At 37.6% G+C, this 22,526-nt stretch overlaps 1 protein-coding gene across 1 annotated transcript; it reads right to left on the bottom strand.

Annotated features, from left to right (window-relative positions):
- Positions 1-19,499: 19,499 nt before the first annotated feature.
- Positions 19,500-19,988, bottom strand: LOC113326267 (uncharacterized mitochondrial protein AtMg00810-like). Its single transcript, XM_026574028.1, has one exon. It carries the CDS (start codon positions 19,986-19,988, stop codon positions 19,500-19,502), a length of 489 nt encoding a protein of 162 aa, XP_026429813.1.
- Between the last annotated feature and the right edge of the window lie 2,538 nt (positions 19,989-22,526).

The raw sequence follows: 22,526 nt of genomic DNA, 5'->3' as shown, positions 1-22,526 counted from the left end.
TAACGAAGAAGCAGAATACTATGAAAAGTGTGCATTGATTTTCATGTTATGCTTTAGAGCTATGTTTTTCAAGGCGAGCTAGAAAACCGGTTCTGCATTCACAAAAAGGTTAAGAATGAAGATCCGTGAAGAAGCCATATCAACCGGCAAACACTAGTCCAGAAGGGCCTATAAATGACACATGAAATATGTTATAAAACATGGTTTATCACGGTTTTCATCTGTCATTCGAACCGTTATTTATTTGGTGTGACTCTTTATAAATAACGAATCGAAAACGTCATTTAACTATGACAAATAAAGTAAGTGACTTTAAGTCACGGACATACTTTATTATTTAGTATCACAGTTATCATATGTTAAATTTAATAACAGTTGATGTCTGTCCTATGTAAATCTCTGTCATCATTCAGCCTACTGATTCAGACATTAGTATTCAAATATGGCGATTCAGACATTAGTATTCAGATCGGGTGATTCAGAAGTTGGTTGAATCTGAGACAAAATTTTCCCCTAGTTCTGAAAACAAAATATTAAATGAAACGGTTTAAATTCTAGTTGCAATTTAGAGAACTTTATATAATCTAAAAAAAAATTTAACACATAGAATCTCTAAATACAAACTGAAAGACAAATTATAGAAACCTAGAATTTCATACTAAACATTAAAACTGAAATCCATCTACTAAGATTGTCACCTAATCTTGCCACTCTAATTTGGTAGCTCTCCTACAAGATTTACATAAGTTTTTGGCCACTTAGTCTTGTCATCTCTTGCAATATCTCCAAGTACTCCTTCCATTTCGCATAACATAGCACTTGCATTCATAATTTTATCAAACTTATGATCACGACCTTCCTAATGAACACATTATGCAATGGGTAGATGCTTGATGTAGCCTTCCCAATATCCTTTCCAATCATCTCAGGGATAAATTTTTCCACCAATTCTTTAAGATCACATGAAGGACTCACAGTTGGCGAGTGAGTCCTTAGGAAGCAATCTGGAAAACAAGGAGAACAGGCAATCCATTAATGTACATTGTTAAGATTATGAAGCAAATGAGGCTGATACTTGAAACACTGGCTTTGTAACCGTTAGCTAAGATCATAAATCATTGGCAGACTCAATACTAAAACATGAAACAAAGAGATGAGTCAGGTGAAAACAATGAAGCTATGTCTTATTGTCATCATGGGTATATCTGAAAGAACAAGTGCCTCAACAAAATCACAAAGCAAGTTTGCAGCAGGAATTGGTGCCAAAGCTTGTAAGCATCACCTACGATCATAGTTGTGCTACATCAGTATACCAAAAGATGGGAACCTAAGTTTCAATCAGCTGCTAGCTATGAATAAGAGACATAATCTACAAACATCCAAGATTGTTCTCTTAGGCAGTTCAAAGGGACATAACATCAATGAGCTTAAATTCCTTAATACCACTAACGGCAGCATTACTGCATCACCCCCACATCACCACCACCACATACCAAAAGATGGCGTCTAAGTTTCTAAGTTAATAACATTTCTGCAGTGGTGGTGTTGATGTTTTGGACAGGTGGTTAGTGATATGGTAATGGTGGTGGTGCTGTTGTATTATGGTAAAGGTGGTTGCCGTGGTATTGGTATTGTGGTGTCATGGTGGTGGTGCTAGATTAAGTGGCTATGTACTCGAATTTGAGAGGCATAACCAGTCGATTAATACTGATGTTCTAACAGTAAGAGTTCTCAAAACTGTAATGTTGTCTTTCACAAGATCACTGACTAATATCAGCTAAGTTGTCCTACTTGTGTAAAGATGATTACAAAACTGAGAAGAATAAAAAAAATATTCTTTGTAATTTAAAATACAGGTGATCATAAAATAATTCCATTTTGTTGATGCATTTCACCAAACACTTTGCACATATTCATCAGTTTATTCATAACTAAATCAGATAACATGAGTTCTACATCGGACTTTTAGATAGAAAACAGAACAGATGATGAAATTAACCTTTAAAGAAGCTTGATGTATTATTCCTTGTCAATGAGTAAAGAGGAGGAATGCAAGTAATTGATGGAATATATAAAGTGGTAACAACAGATTTGAACAAATTTGAGTAAAAAAAAGCAGATTTGAGCAAAAACAAGGAAAATAAACCCCATCAATTGGTTCTCTATAGATGGAATCCTAGTCACTGTTAAATAAAGAATATGAAGATCAAATAAGAAATTTGGACACCTTATCATGGTTCTTCAAATAACCCATTTAGACTATCACCTTATCATCGTACATTTCAGAAACCCTAACTCCGAAATTTAACAAACTTGAGTTTTAAAGATAAAACAAACCAATTACACACCGAGCAAACACAAATTGATAAGGTTTAATGAGATTTCCTGCTATCAGTTGATGATTGAAGTGGCGAGAAAAGATTTAATTTGGTTTTTTCTTTTCGGAGGAACCGAAGACGAGACTTTTCAGGATCTAAGTTTTTTTTTTTTTAAGAAAAGTCTAGAGTTTAGTTGACTTTTCCATCATCGAGTATATAGGGATTGATGGAATCGGGCCCATACCGAACCATGTGAAATGTGAGTTGTGTACAACACATAAGCCAGTGACTACCCAGTTCTGGACTTATAGGAATATGGCCTTACAAAGTGGCTAGCCACTTTTGGGGTGCAAAAAAATGCGGAACTGGGTGTATATAACGTGTAATATATTTCTGATTCGAACTGTTATTTTATAAATCACGCATTCTAGTAATTGTCACATCTTTAAATAACGGTTATTTTGTGTTAAGTAATGGATCCTACTCTTTTCATGTTATATTACAGGATTTATTAGTGATAATTTATTCACGTACTTAATTTGTCATATAAAAACGTGATTAATAACCTCTTTTGGACTAGTGAAATTTGTTTTTTTCACAAACTGCAGTATTATTTCTACCAAATATATGAGAACCATTTGCACGTGCAAGAGACAGATAACAGTGATTTAATCATGATGACGCGTGGTATAGCCAAATAGGCATCAAATCCCAGACAATCTTCTTTTTCAGCATAATCCAGTATTAATACCACCAAAGAGATACGTAGGTCATCCTTTGCCTTTCTAGATACTAGAACAGGTATGAAGGATTACTTATTACAAGCAAAGGTTAACCATTAAAGATATAAATAGTGGGTACCTTCAGATTGTTGGCATCAACAGATAGTAAAGCGAAAGGATCAGCTTAAGCTTCTACTGCTCGCTAAAGGAAAATCACAAACACCAGCAATATAGCACCTGGAGCAATATACCATAAAGCAGTGACTGCATCGATAGGAAAAAAAATAAACATAAGTACAGGCTAGATATGAAGATATATATAGTTCATTAGACAGAGAACGTAAGGAAAAAACCTAACGAACCAAAACATAATGTTCATAGAAGTCGTCTCTAGTTTAAAAAGTAATGGAACAACAAGCAAGTCCTTCACCAGTTAATCTAGCTAAAAGAAGGTATCCTTACGTTGGGACTATCCGTGGAGGAGTGAAAATGATGATCCGCCAACAAACAAGGAAGTGCAGCTCTCCATGACAACGGATGGATTTATAGTGGATATGAAGCTTCCCAGTTTGCCAATTTCATGCACCAAATACCTGTACATAATTAGCTAGATAAGACTTGTTGATTGACATTCCTTGAATAAACTGTGCTTGAGATAAAAAAGTTTGGCAGAACGAAGAATTACATGAACCTAATAGCAATATTCATCACAGATACTGGCATCGCATTATAAAGACCAGATAAGCAGAGTAATTTTGCTCAACTGTAAATTTGTAAATTTCAGTCTGAAAATGGTCCATGAGGAGTATAATTTTACAAGCACCTATTATGCAACCCAAACCCTACTACACCAGCTACATTCTCAGTTAACTTCTTCAAAAGCACAAAACCAGAAAAATCTAGAAACTAAGACACCAATCAACATTTATAACCGGAATATAAACAAATCAAGCCAGTTAAAATTTACATAAAATCCAAGAAGGTAACACATATTACACTTCAGTAAAAGAAATTACCTCTAGCTTAAAAACCCTGAGCATTCGATCCCACCAGGCACCTTCCCGGTGTAGAAAAACAATTAAACTGAGGTTTCCAGATTATTTTGTCTAGGTCATCAGGGTTGTATTATCTGTTGCTGCCATCAGCAGTACAGTATAATGACGTAGTAATGCATGTAGTCCCATGATGATCTGGACTCCTTCAGCTGAATTGAAAGCTGGGAGAAATTTTATCAGAGTAACATATTAGATTGTCTGTATTTCTGGTTAACATCTAGTAAACAGCTAGCAGGGATATCAATGAAAATCCATCAAATGATGAGAATATTAACACAAACTAACTTAAGTTTTTCAGAGGCTAGATCATTATGCTATATGATTCAATCATCAACAAAACAAAACTATGGCTTGGGTTTGATCTTCATTTCATGAATCTCATGTTATGTTTTTGGTTTGCGGCGGCAGCTGAAAAGAAAAGATATATACAAGAGATCTGAATCTGATGTTGTGTTTTAGGTTAAGGGATTTTTATACTTTCAACGGATGGATAGGATCAAACAGACATAATTCCACGGATAAAATTGATTCACATCGGCTATGGTCCGGTTATATGGGTAAAACCGAGTTTTTTTTTCCTTCCGGGAACTGATACATCCACCCATATTTTCTCCCGAGTAAATTCCCGATAGGGGATTGTGTGGTCCGGGAATACCTCTCTACATTGGGATTATAAATGGTGTTACGATGAGTCCCACTATTTGTCTCAGATGGGATTATTAATCGGGAAAAAATCCTCGTTTTTTTGGTATTTGATGTTGGCGAGTTTTGAACTCAAGTTACTATATTTTCCATGCTATGTGAATTAATTCTGGTTCTGATAACCAGTCTTCCACCCAAGAGGTTATGAAGTTAGTATTGCTTCTCGTATTTATATTATCTAAAGTGAAACCGAACCAAATCTCTTTCGCAAAGAGGCAAGCTCAAAATAGATGATGTTCCGTTCTTGTGTCTTCGTATTACACATCTGACAGTGAGGGTCGATTCTTGGATTATGCACCCCGAGTCTGGAAGAAGTAGGAAGTGCTTTTTGTATTAATTTCAACATGAAGAGTCTAATTCTTGGAATTGCCTAAATCTTCCAAATTCTGTTCCATGGAAAGTCCAATTGGTTTTCATAATCTTGATCTTTTTTAATTAGATAATTGTGTACATTCTTCGCCAAGAATTTTCCTTAACGATGATGCTTTCATCTTATTATGTCTTGTTCTTGTCTCCTTGGGTTTATGGCTTGAGTTTTTTCTATATCCTTTGGTTGAAAAAATTTCATCAATTTTTCCTGATCCCACTAATTTTCTTCGGTTGTGAGCTCTTGAACCATCACAGGGGTTGAATATTGAACATTAGGAAGAATTACCAGTGTATCTCCATCAGGGATCCACTGGTCCTCCCGGATTTTTGTGGAAGCTCCGTTTTTGATTTGTCAGACGAAATTACCTTTGATAAGTTCTAATCCCCTTTGAATGCTCGTCCATATCCAAGATAAAATAGATGTTCTGGTCTTCTGGAGGCTTCTAAAGGATGAGAGTTAGGGAAATATCTGGCTTTAAGAAGTTGAGTCCATAATAAATCTTTTTCAGTGATGAGTCTATTGGCAAGCTCCACAAGGAAAGCTAGGTTAAAGTGGTGAGGATTTTTTATTCACGGGCCTCCTTGGGATGTAGGCATGCAAAATCCTTGCCAAACTTTTATAAACCCCCTGTCTTTTTTTTTCGTATTTTTTCCACCAAAAGTTTCTTTGAATTCGGTCTAGTTTATCTAGGGTTTCTTTGGGAGAGTCAGGACTTGCATTTGGTAAGTTCGGTAAGCTTGAAAAATGGATTTTATCAGAACTGTCCTCCCTTCTTGGGATAAGAATTTAGATTTTCATCTTTGTAGAGTGGAATAATATTTTTAAAGGAGGGGTTCAAAGTTTGCTTTTCTATTCTCCTCAAAAAAGAGGAGGTACCTAGGTATCTATCCTTTTTAGTCAGCAACAAAACTTTAAGAATCCAAGTCGATGACTAGAAATTACTTCATATACATGGGTAACAAATTCAAATATTACACCAACTAAATAATTCAAATGAACTTGGTCTCAACACTTTTTGGAAGAAACCTATCATAGGGGCTCCAAACATTGGATTTTGAGGGATCACAAGATGACAAAATCGGGTTATGAAATAGTACTCAACAAAACCCCATATCCAACTATTTTTTTAATGGCTAAAACACCCTCCATGAATTATAAAATAAATTTATTATTTTCTCCTTCTCTTTTCATTCATAAATCATGATGAAAATGATGATCATATACAAAAAAAACTAAATCTATTATCTTATCCTTCTCTTTCCATTCATAAATCATGATGAAGATGATGATCATAAAAAAAACCTATTATTCTTCTTTTTTTGTTCTTCTTCTCCGTCATGATGAAGATGACCCATCACTTATTTTTGCAAACTGTATTCAATTTCAGTAATGTCTATACGGTTGGGAAAATTCATATTTCCCAACCGTAGACAGTTCTGAAACTGCTTTTTCGAAAACCTTATTCAATCGATTTCGCTTATCCATGCATTAAAACCAATAAAATAAGATTGGTTTTTGATTTTTACCTTATTGAAGTCATTGCGGGTGGATTAAGTGGTGTTAATCGATAATGAATTACTTTGGGAATTGACGATTAATCGAAGAAATAGGCGATGAAGGTAATGGGGAAGAAGAAAATGGAAGAATTAAAAGAGAGGAATGAAAACAAATTAGTTTTAGATTTCAATATTTAATAAGTTAAGGGTATTTTAGTATTTTTTTTTAATGAATGAGGTTCCCTTATCTTCATTTCAAATCTAGGAAACCTTGAGAACCAAAAGTTAGTTCAAGGACTCAACATTTCAAAAAAATCACCATCCATTACTCATCTAATATATGCGGATGATTTACTAATTACCTATAAAGCCTCGGATCAAAGTAACCATCACATTAAGACCCTACTCCAAACCTATGGCTCTTCTGCAGAACAGGTAATTAATAATTCCAAATCAGCAATAATACATCACCCAAGACTAGATCTGGTTAAGGTAAATGAATTTCAATAATTTTTCGATATACCGACAACATCAAAACATCCAACCTACCTAGGCATCCAATTCAAACAAGGAAGAGCATCCAATCAAACTTTCGCATCCCTCCTATAAAGATTATTCCGGAAAGCTAAAGGATGGATGACAAAATTCCTAACTCCAGCTGGAAGACTCACTCTCATCAAAACCTCCCTTACACCCACCTCAAACCACATTATGCAAACACAAAACCTACCCAATACTGTTCACAAAGAAATAGATCATATCACTAGGAATTTTTTCTGGGGACATGACTCAACAATCAAAAAGCTTCACCCAATAGGTTGGGATAAAGTAACGAAACTAGTATCCAAAGGAGGGCTAGGCATAAGAAAAAGCAGTGATCATAATAAGGCTCTCCTCATGAAAATAATTTGGAATTTGCATGAAAAACCTAAATCCATCTGCGAAAGTCTCTTCAGTGCAAAATATCTTGATCAACAACCTATTCTACAAGACATTCATACCATACCTTCCTCTTCTAGTCCTAAATGGAGACAACTGGCATCAATTATCCCTGTCATGCAACAACTGATTTTCCATCGTATTGGAAATGGTTTATGATCAACTCAAGTAGAAGCAAATTGGATTCCACACTCATCACCACTAGACCCAGCACAATGTTACCCAATCCGAATGATAACAGATTTCATTGACCCAATCTCTCATAACTGGAAGAAAAACTAACCACCCTTCCTAATCCTTTAGCCCAAAAAATCATAAACATCCACCTTTCTCAAAATAACTCACAAGATAAAATTATCTGGCCACACTCAAAATCTGGAAAATACACTACCTCTTCTGGATACTAATGCCTAACCCATGGTCAACCAACTCACACCCCTATTCCACCTACCAAATTCCTGTGGACTTTAACATGTCCACCAAAAATTAGGCTTCTCTTGTGGAAAGCAATGAATGAAGGATTACCAACCTTCTCTCTCCTACACCATATCCATTTGACCAATTCTGACATATGCCCCGGATGTAATACTAATTTAGAATCGGCGAGTCACCTTCTAATTCATTGTCCGACGGAGACTACATCCTGGAACACCTTGCTCACTCAAATTACAAACACACCAAACTCCAACTCCCCCCTCACTCTCACCTTAACACTTCAGACAACCATCTCCGAAATCTTACAACAATCGGCACCAACAACTGTAATCTCATCTTTTTGCTTTCTTTTTTGGACCTTATGGTTAGCTAGGAATGACCTAATATACCGCCAAAAACAAACAACTTCACCCAAAATCTTAAGTTGGGCTCAAAAACTACAACAAGAATTCACTGCGGCACTGGATTCCTTACCACCGGTCCTACCAGGAGATGCGTCGATATATAACCACCCAAGAGGAGACAAAAGGATATCTACAATATTGGTAGGATGGTCAATTCCAAACATAAAATTTGATTAAAATTAACACATATGGGGCATCCATAGGTCACCCAAGTTTTGCGGGAGCAGGATTCATCTGCAGGGATTCCGGTGCACGAACTTTAATGGCTCTAGCTCAACCTTTAGGAATTACGACTGCCTTAAACGCAGAAATTTGGGCTCTACTATTGGCTTCAAGAACGACAACAGAAAGCCAATTGCCAAAAGTTCTCTTTGTAACTGACTCAGAAAAACTTTTACGCTTCATCACATCCTCTACTCCCCCTCCTTGGCACATCTCAGGGATGATTGAGGAAATAAAGAATATTTACAAACAGATCCCACAGGCTGCCATTCAACACAACTATAGGGAAGGAAAAAAAGCAGCAGATGGTTTGGCCAATCATGCGGCAGATGAAAGTCAATGGGGAAACTCATCGACCAAAATATGGGACCGGGCTATCCTGTTTTTTATTACTCAAATTTTATTTCATGATTCAATGGGTATCACATATCAACGATAAATTGTAACCTAATTTCCTATCAACAAAATGCATGCTTCCAAAAAAAAATCTTCATTGTAGGATATTTGAATCCTTAGGAGCCATCAAAAATCTTTTCTTGGAGCCCCTATAATAGGTTTTTTTCCGAAAAAAAACATTCATGAGTATTAAAAATTTTCACTCTCTGTTTTTGGAAATAATTAGTCTTGTTACGTTAGTGTTGTGCACTTGGTCTCATCACTTTTCTTATTGAAGTCAAGCGGATGCGAAACCGTGGTCCAGTGCCTCAACACCACCACCAAAACCAACTCGCAAGGGTAATTTCGGGAATTCGAATACCAACTTAAAAAACTAAAATTTGGACCTAAACTCATTTTAGTTCTCCGTATCTTTCTGTGTCACTCACTATTCGATCCTCCTTTACTACACAACGCCGCCGTCTTCATCTTCTTATTCGAAGTTTTAACACCACTATTATCTTCAGTACCACTAGCATCACCAATGGGTTACCGTTAGGATATGAGTTTTTTTGTCTCACATACCATGGAAGGATAGAAAATGGTTGATTTGGATATTAATTGGTATGAGGTGAATCGGAAATGGGATTTTCATCATCGCTTTTCTCTGCGGCATCGGAACATTAAGTATCAAAACAAGTACTGAAGTTAGTTTCAAATCTTATTTCTAATGACTGATTTTAGTTAAATCCCTCCTCTATGTTTTAAAGTCAGAACAATATCCTACTCGGTATACTCAAATATTTGATAAACTAATAATGTTATTTGTGTAGTCTGATTTTCCTGAGGTGGTTTAGGAGTTGGTATTTGATTTTAGTTGGATTTTGATTTTACGCAGCTTGTTAACTGGTTTACTTACATTACTGATTCCATGTGATTCTTTGTGTAAATCGCAGAACAGATCGGAGCCGCCACTACAAAACAGAAGGGCTCTTGGGACGGTCAAAAAAACGTCCCAAGAGGCAAAAGGCCGTCCCAAAAGGGTATTAGGGACGGTTTTGTTAGCGTCGCCCGATCCACCGTCACTAATACTTCTGGGGACGGTTTGGGTTCTAGGGACGGACTTATAAAACCGTCAGTAGTACTTTTTGGGACGGATGTAGGGATGTAGGGACGGTTTCTTAATCCGTCCCAGATGTATTTCCAACGGTCATATAATGCCTATTAGTAACACCTAATAAGCGTTGCTAAAGTTCAAAAATAAAATAAAATTTCTTTTCAGTTTCTTTGGCAGGATGCCTTTCCCTTTACCCTGTTAAACAATCATTCAGAATGCATTTTATCCCAAAATAGATTCTCACTCATGAAATCAAGTTGTTTACAAAAAAGATTCAGTCATTTACACTACCAAGTCTCATACAAAAAGAACAAAAAATATGAAAAACAACCAAAAGGTGATATTTTCAGTCTGCACTGGAAGTGTATTTGAGTGCTTCTGCTCCAGAACGACCCTTTATAGCTCCTGAAATTAACTAAACAAATTGTATCCTAAGCTATATACTCAGTTCACGCTTGCTCATAAGAGAAAATGGAAATGAACAGTTTGAGCAGCTTCACACGGTAGAATTGGACTCACCTATTGAATAGTTGTATCTTGATGGACGAAAATAATTGAGTAATAGAGCTTGCGGATCAAAAATGAAGGAACCTAAATTGAGGGATACCAAAAGAAACAACAATATTAGTAAGGTTATATACTTCTGAAGTCAAAAAAATAGAAAAATCTTTGACCAATTCACTCAAAAAATGATCTAGAACTGTTATTTGCCCGAAAAGATTAAGAAATATATTCTCTTGCATGACATGCTCATAACAAAGAGATAAGGAAAGAATAACACAAAATCTGCTAGAATAAGGTGTATACAGTATCATGTTGAAATAATAAATAATAGAACTCACATGATTTTGCATCAGCGGGTCATTAACGAATCCAAGAATCTTATAGTACATTCTCAGTTGTTGTTATGTGACTTCTTGGAACCCCTCCCAGAGACTTAGATGATTTCACAACATTTCATCGCACAGCTTTTGGTGCCTGCCAGACAATTGGTCGATATGAGATTGACAAACTCGATGCGTGGTTATGTTTAGATCTCTAAGATGGATACAAACTTAAAACAGATATTAGATAATCAATGTCACCTGGTTGCAAAGTTTAAGAAGTGGCCCTATCTCTTTCTTTGAAATATCTCGAGTACAGCTGGATACCTGACTTCTTACCTTTGATTGTACCTTGGACAACTAAAGGTAATAAACAAACTCTTTTTGCATCTGAAATGCCCAACACGGATTAGAACCCTTCCTGCACCTTTCCGTGTCGCATATCTTGCAACAAACATAAGTCGTTGTAAAACGAAATCATCAATCTACTCAATACATCATCAAACAGTTACATTATTCTCAGTAAGGGAAACCGAAACAAAGATCGACACATTCACAGTGGCAACAATCAGTTCTGCATGAAGAAACCAGTTTGTTTTCTTGACCTACTTAAATGCATAGTATCTTAACAGTCAACACTTCCCTAATAGATCTACATCTGTGTCACTTATTGAACCAAGGAAGGCAAGAAAACACCAGAAAATTTGTTATAGTAGCAATAATTGACAACACAAAAGCCTTAGCATAAAAAGTGTACATAAAGCCTTAGCATCTGATAGATTGTTAACTACATTTTTGATGCAGGAATACTCGTTGCCTCACAACAACATTACTAATCAGACTTTTATCAACTGTGCATAAGAGTAAACCAACTGTGCATAAGAGTAAACCAACTGTGCATAAGAGTAACAAATAAGACTTTTATCCACCATGTTCTGCATGTCCTATCAAGTTATCCAAATAGGAAAAACTGCTTAAAAAGCTTGTAAAGAAATGACCCATGTATACCTAAATAAAAGAACAAAAACCATTTATGCCATAACAGAGATCGAGTGGACAGAATTCCTATAATTGCTTTTATTGCTAAAAAGGATAGAATTCACAGGCACATCCAACCAACAACAAGCATGAAACTTCCTCCTATCCAAAGAGCAGAAGCAGAAAAACAAAATAATGCAGGGAAATACTACCTTGTTCTTCAATTTGTGTTTTCTTCCGCAGATGAGTTCTCCAATAGTTCTTTATCTCATTATCAGTTCTTTCAGGCATCTTACGAGCTATTTTCGACCATCTAAACACGAACATTATTACTACTTGTTTTTATGTTAAAAGGAAATGGAATATAAAAATAGACCCTCTTCTCTTACTTGTTTCCCCAGTGATGTTGAAGTTGGAGAATTATGCACTCTTCCTATGCATTCATTTGATCGGTTCGCAACTAGTTCATCCATCTCAATCGGCAACTCTTAACACTCCTCCTAAGTCCTGCAAGAAATCCAAAAACATGGTTCAATCCTTATTACTTAAGTCTGCACGTACCAGACTTCTTTTTTTCTTGTCTATTATTGAAACCTCCAACCTTCAGTTCTTGAGGCTCGAAAATAACTTGAATCCATTTTTCATCCAATACATTTATTGCACATGTATCACGTAATATGTAAAGAGAATTTTAAAGACCAATCTCATAATGAGCATAGGATAAATTTTATTTTTAACGCAAGCAGGAGCTTCAACTACTTGAATCATCTGTTTTGTTTAAAAAAAAAAGCCCTAATGCACCGCGGTAGCCACCTCCAGGAGATGTAGGCACAGAACAATAAAGCACATCCCACTCTGAAAACCAAATTTGGTATGCGCCATATGTTAACAACCCAACCAGTAATTCAACGAAACATCAAATGCATATAAACTAAGTTCAACGATGAATGCAAAATGGTAGTGAGTATGGAATTACCTCCAAATATAAGTGGGTATTTAACAGGCTCGTAAACACGGTACTTTTGTAATTTCTGAGCCACTTCAGCTACATCTTTATGCCCTTCTTTTAGTTAGCGAAACTCCTCGATCAGTTCCAGTCACCTAATTAAACAATGTTCTATTATTGCTATTATTGCTGAACAACACAGAATTCACAGGCACATGCCGCACATACAACCAACAACAAGCAGGAAACTTCCTATCCAAAGAGCAGAAGCAGAACAAAGCTAAATAATTCATGCATTTAACAATTAATGTGAAGCACCAAGTCTAAAAATGGCATAGGAAAAAACACAGTGCATTCCCAACATGGCTTGACTCATATATGCTAAAAGGGGAAACCAAAGCTTGTGTTAGTAGTCAGATGACACTACATGTTAATTAATTCTAAGAGAAACATGTTTCTCTTGTGTTAGTAGTCAGACAGTAATTCCTAATTCATCACACTCAAAACTGAAATCACAATACTAATAATTCAATCAACTAAACAAACAATAAGAACGAGATCAGATAGATACACATTACAATAGAGAGAATTCGATCAGTAACCAAATCGGCAAAAGATATAATTAATCTGTAGGTTAACAAAATTGATCGAGAGAAGTTTGGAAATGGAGAGAGGCTTACTTGATTTAATTTTGAATCCAAAAACGTCAAAGACAAAATCGAGCAAATTAATCAAACAGCAAACCTGAAAAATTCAAAGGGAATCAACAAATATACTGCGATTTTACCAAAAGCAACCTTAAATTCTTCGTTTCAAACATCACACCAGAAAAAATTCACGAAGCTGAGAAAGAGATTCTTACCCTAAGTTTCCATGATTCGATTTCTTAGTGGAGATGGAGAAGAAAGTGAAGGTTTCACAGAGATGGTATCGATTCCTGAGGATTTCGTGAAGATGGATGATGGTTGTCTTCAGCTGCGACTTCGTGGAAATTTAATTTTAGGGTTTTCAGGAAAAAATAAAAACAGAAAAATGTTTCTGATCGGGAGAAGAATAAGAAGAAACTGAAAACTATTTAACTATACTCTGGGGCGTAAAATAATTAAATTACCAACGGTATAATCTATTTAATTGGGACTGCTGAGACGAATTCGTCCCTACTAGTGGACCAATAGTGACGGTCAGACATGAGTCGTCCCTGCTAAAGAAACAATTGGATGGTTTATGCCACACCATCCCAAATACACATCACTAGGGGCGGCTAGAGTGAGTTGTCCCAACAACTACCTACTAGGGACGTTTTTCTTGGAAGTGGCCGTCCCTAGAAGCCTTCTTTTTTGTAGTGCGCTAAGCATCACACATTTGTTGTTAAAAAAAGAAGGAAAAGAGGTGCGGGAAGAAGCCCGAAAGATGATGGTCCATCAACTGCATTGACTGGTGTAACACCACCAAACCCCCAAAAGCTTAACAAACCAGAACAACTAGAACTCTAGAAATCATGTGAGGACGAACAAGAACTCCTTAGGAATTTTTTGAGAATGCGATAGATAGGTACAAATTCACTTCATTACATGATTGACATCTTTTAATGAATATTTTATACCCAAAAAATTATTGCAGGTATGTATAACTAATGGTGATAGCTTAAAATAAAAAATAGACCCTTTCAAAATTTTAGGCTTTTCTTAAATATAGCTCATGTTTTTATTAACTATAGCGCACATAATATAAGTCATTAATTCAACCAAACGTGTTTTATGATTATTAACATAACCCATAAAATTAAACATGATTTTTATATATAGCCCATCAAATTTCTAAATCAAAAAAATAAAACTAAGTTAATTATGTAATATATGGGCATATATAATTAATGATCTTAGAATACCCGGTTTTATGTAATCATGACTGAGAAAAAAATCATCTTAGAATCTTTTTAAAGAATAACAATGGTTGGAGTTTTAGAAATTTGATTTTATGAAAAGAGACAAAATCTTACTTAAGTTCATTTCTTTTTTTCGATTGATATTGTTGTGGAAAAGTTTTAAAGGAATACTGAGAATATATAACCTCAATTGATAATGATGATTTGGAAAAATAACTTCGTTTTATAAAAAAGTTGAAAAGTTGGGTTTACTTTTTTTTTCTTTTGGTCATTGCTTTTCCTTAATATCATTTATAATCAGTCAACATATTAGCCTTGTTCGTTTTTTCTGGGCGGAAATTTCTCTTTCTTAAGTACAAAAGACAAATTAATTAACTGATGCATTATTATTAGCGGTAATTACTTTTAGGTTAATTAATTCCACAATTATTTGCATAAGAATCGGTCCGGTTATTTATTTCTCAAGTTTCCTTTTCAAAACTAATCGTCAACCATTACAGGTGCTTTATAGTTTCCTATCTGAAACTAGGTTCCTTTTTTTAACTAGGTTAATCATCAACCATTACAGGTGCTTTATAGTTTCCTATCTGAAACTAGGTTCCTTCACCAACCATTGCGACTTTGACATATGATTTTACAAGTGATAATTGCATTTTTACTACATACGAATGTGAAAATTTAAATTATCACGGTTAATGTGTTGATAATTTAACTTTTTTTTAGAGATTAGGTCAAAAGAGTTTTTTAAGGGAACAATTTTGGCTAAAATTTATGTTAGAGAGTATTTTTAAGTAGCTATAATTGAGCTAACTTTTGAGTGAAGTGGGGACAATATCGGTGCTATGTGGTCGTGTCCGGAGTAGGTGCGGCGGTCCGTAGGGGTCCTATAAAATGGTATCAGAGCAAGGTGGAGGCTGTCGGTAGTCAGGCTAAACAGTGGTTATGGAATGTCAACCGGTTAAAGACGCATGTGGAGCCGGGAAGCTCAGGTGTTGAGTAGTGTTCCAAAGGCGTGCGGTGGCAGTAATCATTGTTCGATTGTTAGCATACGGACGTGTCGAGGTGGTGTGTATTCTCGCCAAGGTGGAGATTATTGGAGTTGTGTGGCTTAATACACACATGTGAGTCACACATGGGGTAGCTAAAGATTGTCCCACATGGAGGAGAACAAGTTCCATATGGTGATATATAAGCTAGACATTCTCCATACATAGCACCGAGGCCTTTTGGATGAAAACCCCACACCTAACCTCAAGGTGGTCAAGTGGAGACAGTATCGGTTCTATGTGGCCGTGCCCGGAGTGGGTACGGCGGTCCGTAAAGGTCCTACAAAATGGTATCAGAGCCAGGTTAAGTCCAGGCTGCCGGTAGTCGGGCTGAAGAGTGGTTATGGAATGTCACCCGGTTAAGGATGCAGGTGGAACCAGAAGCTCAGGTGTTAAGTAGTGTTCCAAGGGCGTGCGTGGGCGGTGACACTAATCATTGTCCGATTGGTAGGAGGCGGAGGTGGCGAGGTGGTGTTTATTCTCGCCAAGGTGGAGATTGTTATAGTTGTGTGGCTCAATACACACATATGAGTCACACATGGGGTAGCTAAAGATAGTCACACATGGAGAAAGACGAGTTCCATATGGTTATATATAAGCTAAGCTAAACATTCTCCCTACATAGCACCGAGGCCTTTTGGATGAAAACCCCACATCAAACCTCAAGGTGGTCAAGTGGGGACAATATCGGTGCTATGTGGCCGTGCCCGGAGTGGGTGCGGCGGTCCGTAGGGATCCTACAAAATGGTGTTAGAGCAAGATGGAGGTTGCCGGTAGGCAGGCTGAAAAGTGGTTATGGAATGTCACCCGGTTAAGTGCGCAGGTGGAGCCGGGAAGCTCAGGTGTTGAGTAGTGTTCCAAAGGCATGCGGTGCAGTAATCATTGTTCGATTGGTAGCATACGGAGGTGGCGAGGTGGTGTGTATTCTCGCCAAGGTGGAGATTGTTGGAGTTGTGTGGCTCAATACGCACATGTGAGTCACACATGGAATAGGTAAAGATAGTCCCACATGAAGGAGAACAAGTTCCATATGGTGATATATAAACAAGGCAATCTACCTACATAGCACCGAGGCCTTTTGGATGAAAACCCCACACCTAACCTCAAGGTGGTCAAGTGGGGACATTATCAGTGCTAATGATTATATAATTAGTACTAAAATTACTTTTGTTTCTTATATGTTTTTAGGTCTTGTTCATGTCTTTCTGGCTTTTTATTCGGGATAAACTCTGCCATTAAATTAAATTCCCCTTTTGATAAGGATTTAAACTTCAAATGTTTATTTACATTTTTGGGTTTATTATTAAAAGTATCAACTCTATAAGAAAGAAACGGAGATTTCTGGAAGCTGATTAAGACTATGTGGTGAAGAATCTGAACCAACGCCTAGATGAAATATTCCAAAAAAGTAGAGATAGATAAACCTCTTTTTATGCTGACGGGAGAAGTATGATTCAAAGAGGAGGATTCAACTAGTAAAGGAAAGAAAAGAATTTCAGATTTCTACTTGTTCATTATCTAACCCTTTGAGCATTAGTAAAGAATTTCAAGTAAGTTTTGATGAATTCAAATTTAGCGTTTTTAAGTTCTTACTACCCTGCGTTACTAGTTAGTAATTTACAGTGAACCAAGTGGTTAAAGTAAAGACAGTCAGAAAACAGATTAGTGGCGCATATAATGTGCCAGTTGCGTGACTCTAATCCTTCAGCAGTTGTGTTCAGCACATCTAATTAGGTAATTCAAGTTCACTTGTAAAAAGAAGTAATCATATATAAGGCTGCTGCAGAATAGTTATTGCCAGCAATTCCTTAGACAAACAAAAAATACATTTATGGATCTACATAAACGAATTCAGAAGTTATAGTAGTTTATTGATAAGAGATTTCACTCATCTCGGGTTAGAGCTAGCCATCCTTTTTCTTTCAACGAAACTGATAATCAGAATAATCAAAATACTACATAAAACCCTGTCTGAAATACTGAAGCAATGGCAGCAATATGAGAGAAGTTATGGTAGTGTATTGATCAGCGTAGCCTGGATATCCTCTCTCTCAAATACTCTTCGAATACCTTTATGCACTTCTCAACGTTATTTGAGGCCCACGCCGGCCGTTTCCTGATTTTCTTCTGCATCTTATTATTCACCTCAGTAACTGTCAGCCACCGCATTTTGGGAGTAAAGAAGGCCTTTGATCTCAACTCTCTCAGCCTCTCATCAGCTGCAGCCTTCAACTCTTCTTTCTGTCGCTTGACTGATATTTTTTCCTCCTCGGTTCGCACGATCTTGTGCCACCATCAATCTTGACCACCTCGCTTGTAATTCCAGGTCCTTGGTTTCAGACGGATCAATATGTTTCTTATGATAAGCAGAAACCATATTGTTAACAGGTACAGAGATATCACTTGCTCGAGATGGAGATGAAAAGGCCATCTTCAAAACCCTAATGTAGTATATCGATTGTATCAAAGATCTACAAATCATAAACAATGAAAACTTGTGCGAAGAAATTAATAGATTCACAAAAATTTAACAAGAGAACAATAACTAATTGGATGTGGAACTCTACAATAGGCCTCTTATATAGGCTTCAATTACGCTTAATAATATTAAGCCCAAAACACAGGAAATCAAACCAAATTTGGAAACACAATTTAGATTTCCTAATTTCGCACTTGCAGGGGGAAGGGAGAAATAATTTACAATTGCAAGTTCCATACAGGGTTTCCTATTCTCCCGACATTGAATTTGTATTCTCTCCTCTCTTCAAACTCGAAATAGGAACTACGATAAAGTTAAGAACTGAAAAATCAATGAAGATAAATGTGAAAAGGTCTGACAAACAAGATACTTGGAATTGAAACATTCATTTAATGTTTGTGAGAGGAAAGATCGTTATGCGGCTTGGATTCAAAGAGATTGTAGTTCCTCCACTACATTCCCATATGAAACCACGACTTACAAATCTGCGTGATCCCAATCGGTATTTGTAGAATGAAAAGAAGAAGGAGACTATTACCAGAAGATATATCTGAGAGGTATACTTTTGGGTGATCCTGGTTTGGTTTTCTGTAGTTGGATTTGATGATTTGTTTGGTCTAGGGTTTATTCCGGCTGGATGGAGAGATCCGGAGGACCGGAGAGGAGGGAAGGAAGTAGTAAGTTCCGTGAAAGCTAGTCAAAGAAAGTCAAGGTCATGGGACTCAAAGCCCAGGCGTATGCTATAATATTAATCTTGGATTTGATGATAATTCCCCCTCTCGAGAAATGTTCTCCGGGGACCAATGTATATAAAAGTCTTAATAATATTTTTTGTCATTACAACCAAAGTAAAGGGATATAATCTCCAAAAGGTAACTAAGGTAACAGGATAATATAAAGTCTATTACACCCTCTTAGTCTGAGCGGCATAGGAACAAACGCTAAGACTAGAACGAAAACGAACAAATAACTGTCGAGGACGCCCCTTGGTGAAGATGTCAGCATACTGGTTCTCAGAGGGGACGTGTAAGACTTGAATATCACCAATACGAACTCGTTCACGAACAAAATGTATATCAATCTCCACATGTTTGGTGCGCTGATGTTGAACAGGATCTCCAGACATATATATCGCACTTACATTGTCACAGTAGACAATGGTAGCACGTCGTAGAGGTAGATGGAGCTATAGAAGAAGGTTGCGAAGCCATGTTGTCTCAGCAACTGTATTTGCTACTCCCCGGTATTCAGCTTCAGCACTGGATCGAGACACTGTTGCTTGTCGCTTGGAGGACCAGGAGATGAGATTGTCACCAGGAAAGATACAAAAGTCAGATGTCGATCGTCGAGAGTCAGGACAACCCGCCCAGTCAGCATCAGAGTATGTTGTTAAGCCAGAAATAGTGGAAACCGAGAGAAACAGTCCGTGGTTGATAGTACCCTGAAGATAGCGAAGGATTCGCTTGAGGGCATGCATGTGAGGCTCACGGGGGTCATGCATAAATAGACATTCCTGCTGAACTGCGTATGCAATATCTGGCCGAGTAAAAGTGAGGTACTGAAGAGCACCTGCTAGGCTTCTATATAGAGTGAGATCGGAAAATGCTGGGCCAGAGGTGGCACTAAGCTTGGAATCGGTGTCGACTGGAGTAGCCACTGGATTACATTTTGTCATGGAAGCACGCGCGATGATGTCCTTGCATATATTGACTGAGACAAAAATAATCCTGAGGATGAACGAGTAACCGTGATGCCTAGAAAATGATGTAGCGGACCAAGGTCAGACATAGCAAACTCTCTCTTCATCAGATCAATGAAGCGGCATAGGAGAGCATCAGTAGAGGCAGTGAAAATAATGTCATCAACATATAAAAGTAAGTACGCCGTTTCGGATCCTGATTGATAAACAAAAAGTAAGGGATCACATACACTACCGCGGAAACCACAACTTGTGATAAATTTGGAAAATTTCTGAAACCACGCCCGTGGAGCCTGCTTGAGGCCATAGAGTGATCTACGTAATCTACATACGTAATCCGGGTGATCAGGGTCAACAAATCCTGGAGGCTGATGCATATGTACTGTCTCGGTTAGATCACCATGAAGAAAAGCATTCTTGACATCTAGTTGATGTATAGGCCAAGATCGTGATGTAGCAATAGTGAGAATAGTACGAATAGTAGCAGGTTTAACAACCGGACTAAACGTTTCAAAATAGTCAACTCCAACTTGCTCAGATTTGCCATTGGCAACAAGACGAGCCTTGTGTCGCTGTAAGGATCCATCAGCGTTATATTTATGACGAAACATCCACATGGAACGAATAACATGAGCATCACGTGGTCGTGATACAAGTTCCCAAGTATTAGTTTTCAACATAGCATTGTACTCGTCATTCATGGCAGCATTCCAGTTTATGTCCCTAAGAGCATGCAAGTGAGAACGAGGAAGATGAGAGATATGATGAAGGGTTTGGACATGAAAGTTAAGACGATTTATAGGGCGGAAAATGCCACGAGAGGCACGAGTGGTAGGTCGAGAAGGAGCTGTATGTATGGGAGGAGGCGAAGGAGCTGTGGCTGAGGGTGACACTGTAGTGGGAGTGGCAGTTGGATTTGAGGGAGTGGAATGATTTTCTGTAGAAGGGAGAGTGGAAGCAGGAGGTGGCATGGTTCTGTGGATGGAAGTAGTGAGAGTGGTAGTGGGAGACAGTGGGTACGGTGCAGTAGGTGAGGAAGAATGTGGTCGGTGGGCTGTAATGGGAGTGGTAGTTGGTTTGGAGGGAGGGGGGCGAATTTCTGTAGAAGGGAGAGCGGAAGCAGGAGGTGGCAGTGTTCTGTTCAGTGACGTAGTGGGAGTGGGAGTGGGGAAAGGAATATTGGAAGCAGGAGGTGGTAGGGTTCTGTAGGTGGCAGGGTACTGTGCAGAACGTTTCTGTAGTGGGATGTAGAGATATTAGGAACATGAGACAGTGGGGAAGGTGAAGAGGTGGAAGTTGGACGGTCGTTGGTGGGGCAGGTGGGGAAATTGTTAAGACGCCGGTGAGGTGGTGTGTATGGATGTGGAGTGGGTGCGGAAGAGGTGACAGTAGGATTGGTAGGAGGAAGATTGTAGGAAATGTAGGGGGAATGAAAGGGAGAAAAAGAGGATTCATTTTCGGATAAGGGTGTTGGAGGATCGGTGAAAGGAAAAACAAACTCCTCAAAAGTCACATGAATGGAAATGATAATCTTGTTTGTGGTAAGATAAAGGCAGTGATATCCACGGTGGTTGGGAGGAAAACCAAGGAAGACACATTTAGTGGAGCGGGGGCAAGTTTGTGAGGAGTTGTGGAGGAGATATTAGGGTAGAAAAGACAATTAAAAGTACGAAGATGGTCATATGTTGGTTGGCGTTGATAGAGAATAGACACGGTAGAGGAAAAATTTAGGATTTTTGTGGGAAGAATATTATGAAGATAAACATCCATAAGTAGAGAATAGACCCAAAATTTTGGTGGAACAGAAGCATGGGACATAAGGGTGCGGGTGATATCATTGACACGGCGTATCATACGTTCTTCCTTGCCATTTTGAGAGGAAGTTTGGGGGCAAGAGAAGCGAAAAACTAGACCATTTTTACGAGAAAAATTGTGAAAAGAAGAGCCGTCAAATTCACGTCCCATGTCGCGTTGAAAACTTTTAATTTGACGCTCAAATTGGGTTTGAACAAGAGAACGAAATTCCAAAAACTTGTCATAGACTTGGGATTTAAATTTTAAAAGATAAAACCAAAGATAGTTGGTGAAATCATCTAGTAAGATAAGATAATAGCGAAAACCGGTATCACCATGTAATGGAGAGGTCCATAAATCACTCTGAATGATATCAAATGGAGCAAAAATATTGGAATTTGATTCATTAAAAGGTAATCGAACATGTTTACTAACTTGACATGAATGACAAAGTTTAGAATGTTGATTCTTATTACAATGAATAGAATTAATGGTACGAAGAACATCTAAAACAGCCTTGCCGGGATGGCCAAGACGACTATGCTAAATATCTGGAGAACAAACAACAAGAGATATGGGGGAAGACTGGGACGATTTTTGAGATGGCACGGTAGAGTTGGTGATAGGTAGAGCTCCCCGGTACTATTGCACCTAAGGATAATCCTCCTCGAACTCAGATCTTTCACAGAAAAACCAGACGGATCAAACTCAACATACACA

This window comes from Papaver somniferum, unplaced genomic scaffold (assembly GCF_003573695.1).
Source record: "Papaver somniferum cultivar HN1 unplaced genomic scaffold, ASM357369v1 unplaced-scaffold_10, whole genome shotgun sequence".
NCBI lineage: Eukaryota > Viridiplantae > Streptophyta > Magnoliopsida > Ranunculales > Papaveraceae > Papaver > Papaver somniferum.
The sequence above is the reverse complement of the archived record's forward strand: the minus strand, read 5'-3'. Positions and strand labels throughout refer to the sequence as shown.

What these genes read in the sequence shown, in the direction of transcription:
- LOC113326267 (XM_026574028.1), bottom strand. Translation starts at nt 19,988, where the DNA reads ATGACAAAATGTAATCCAGTGGCTACTCCAGTCGACACCGATTCCAAG.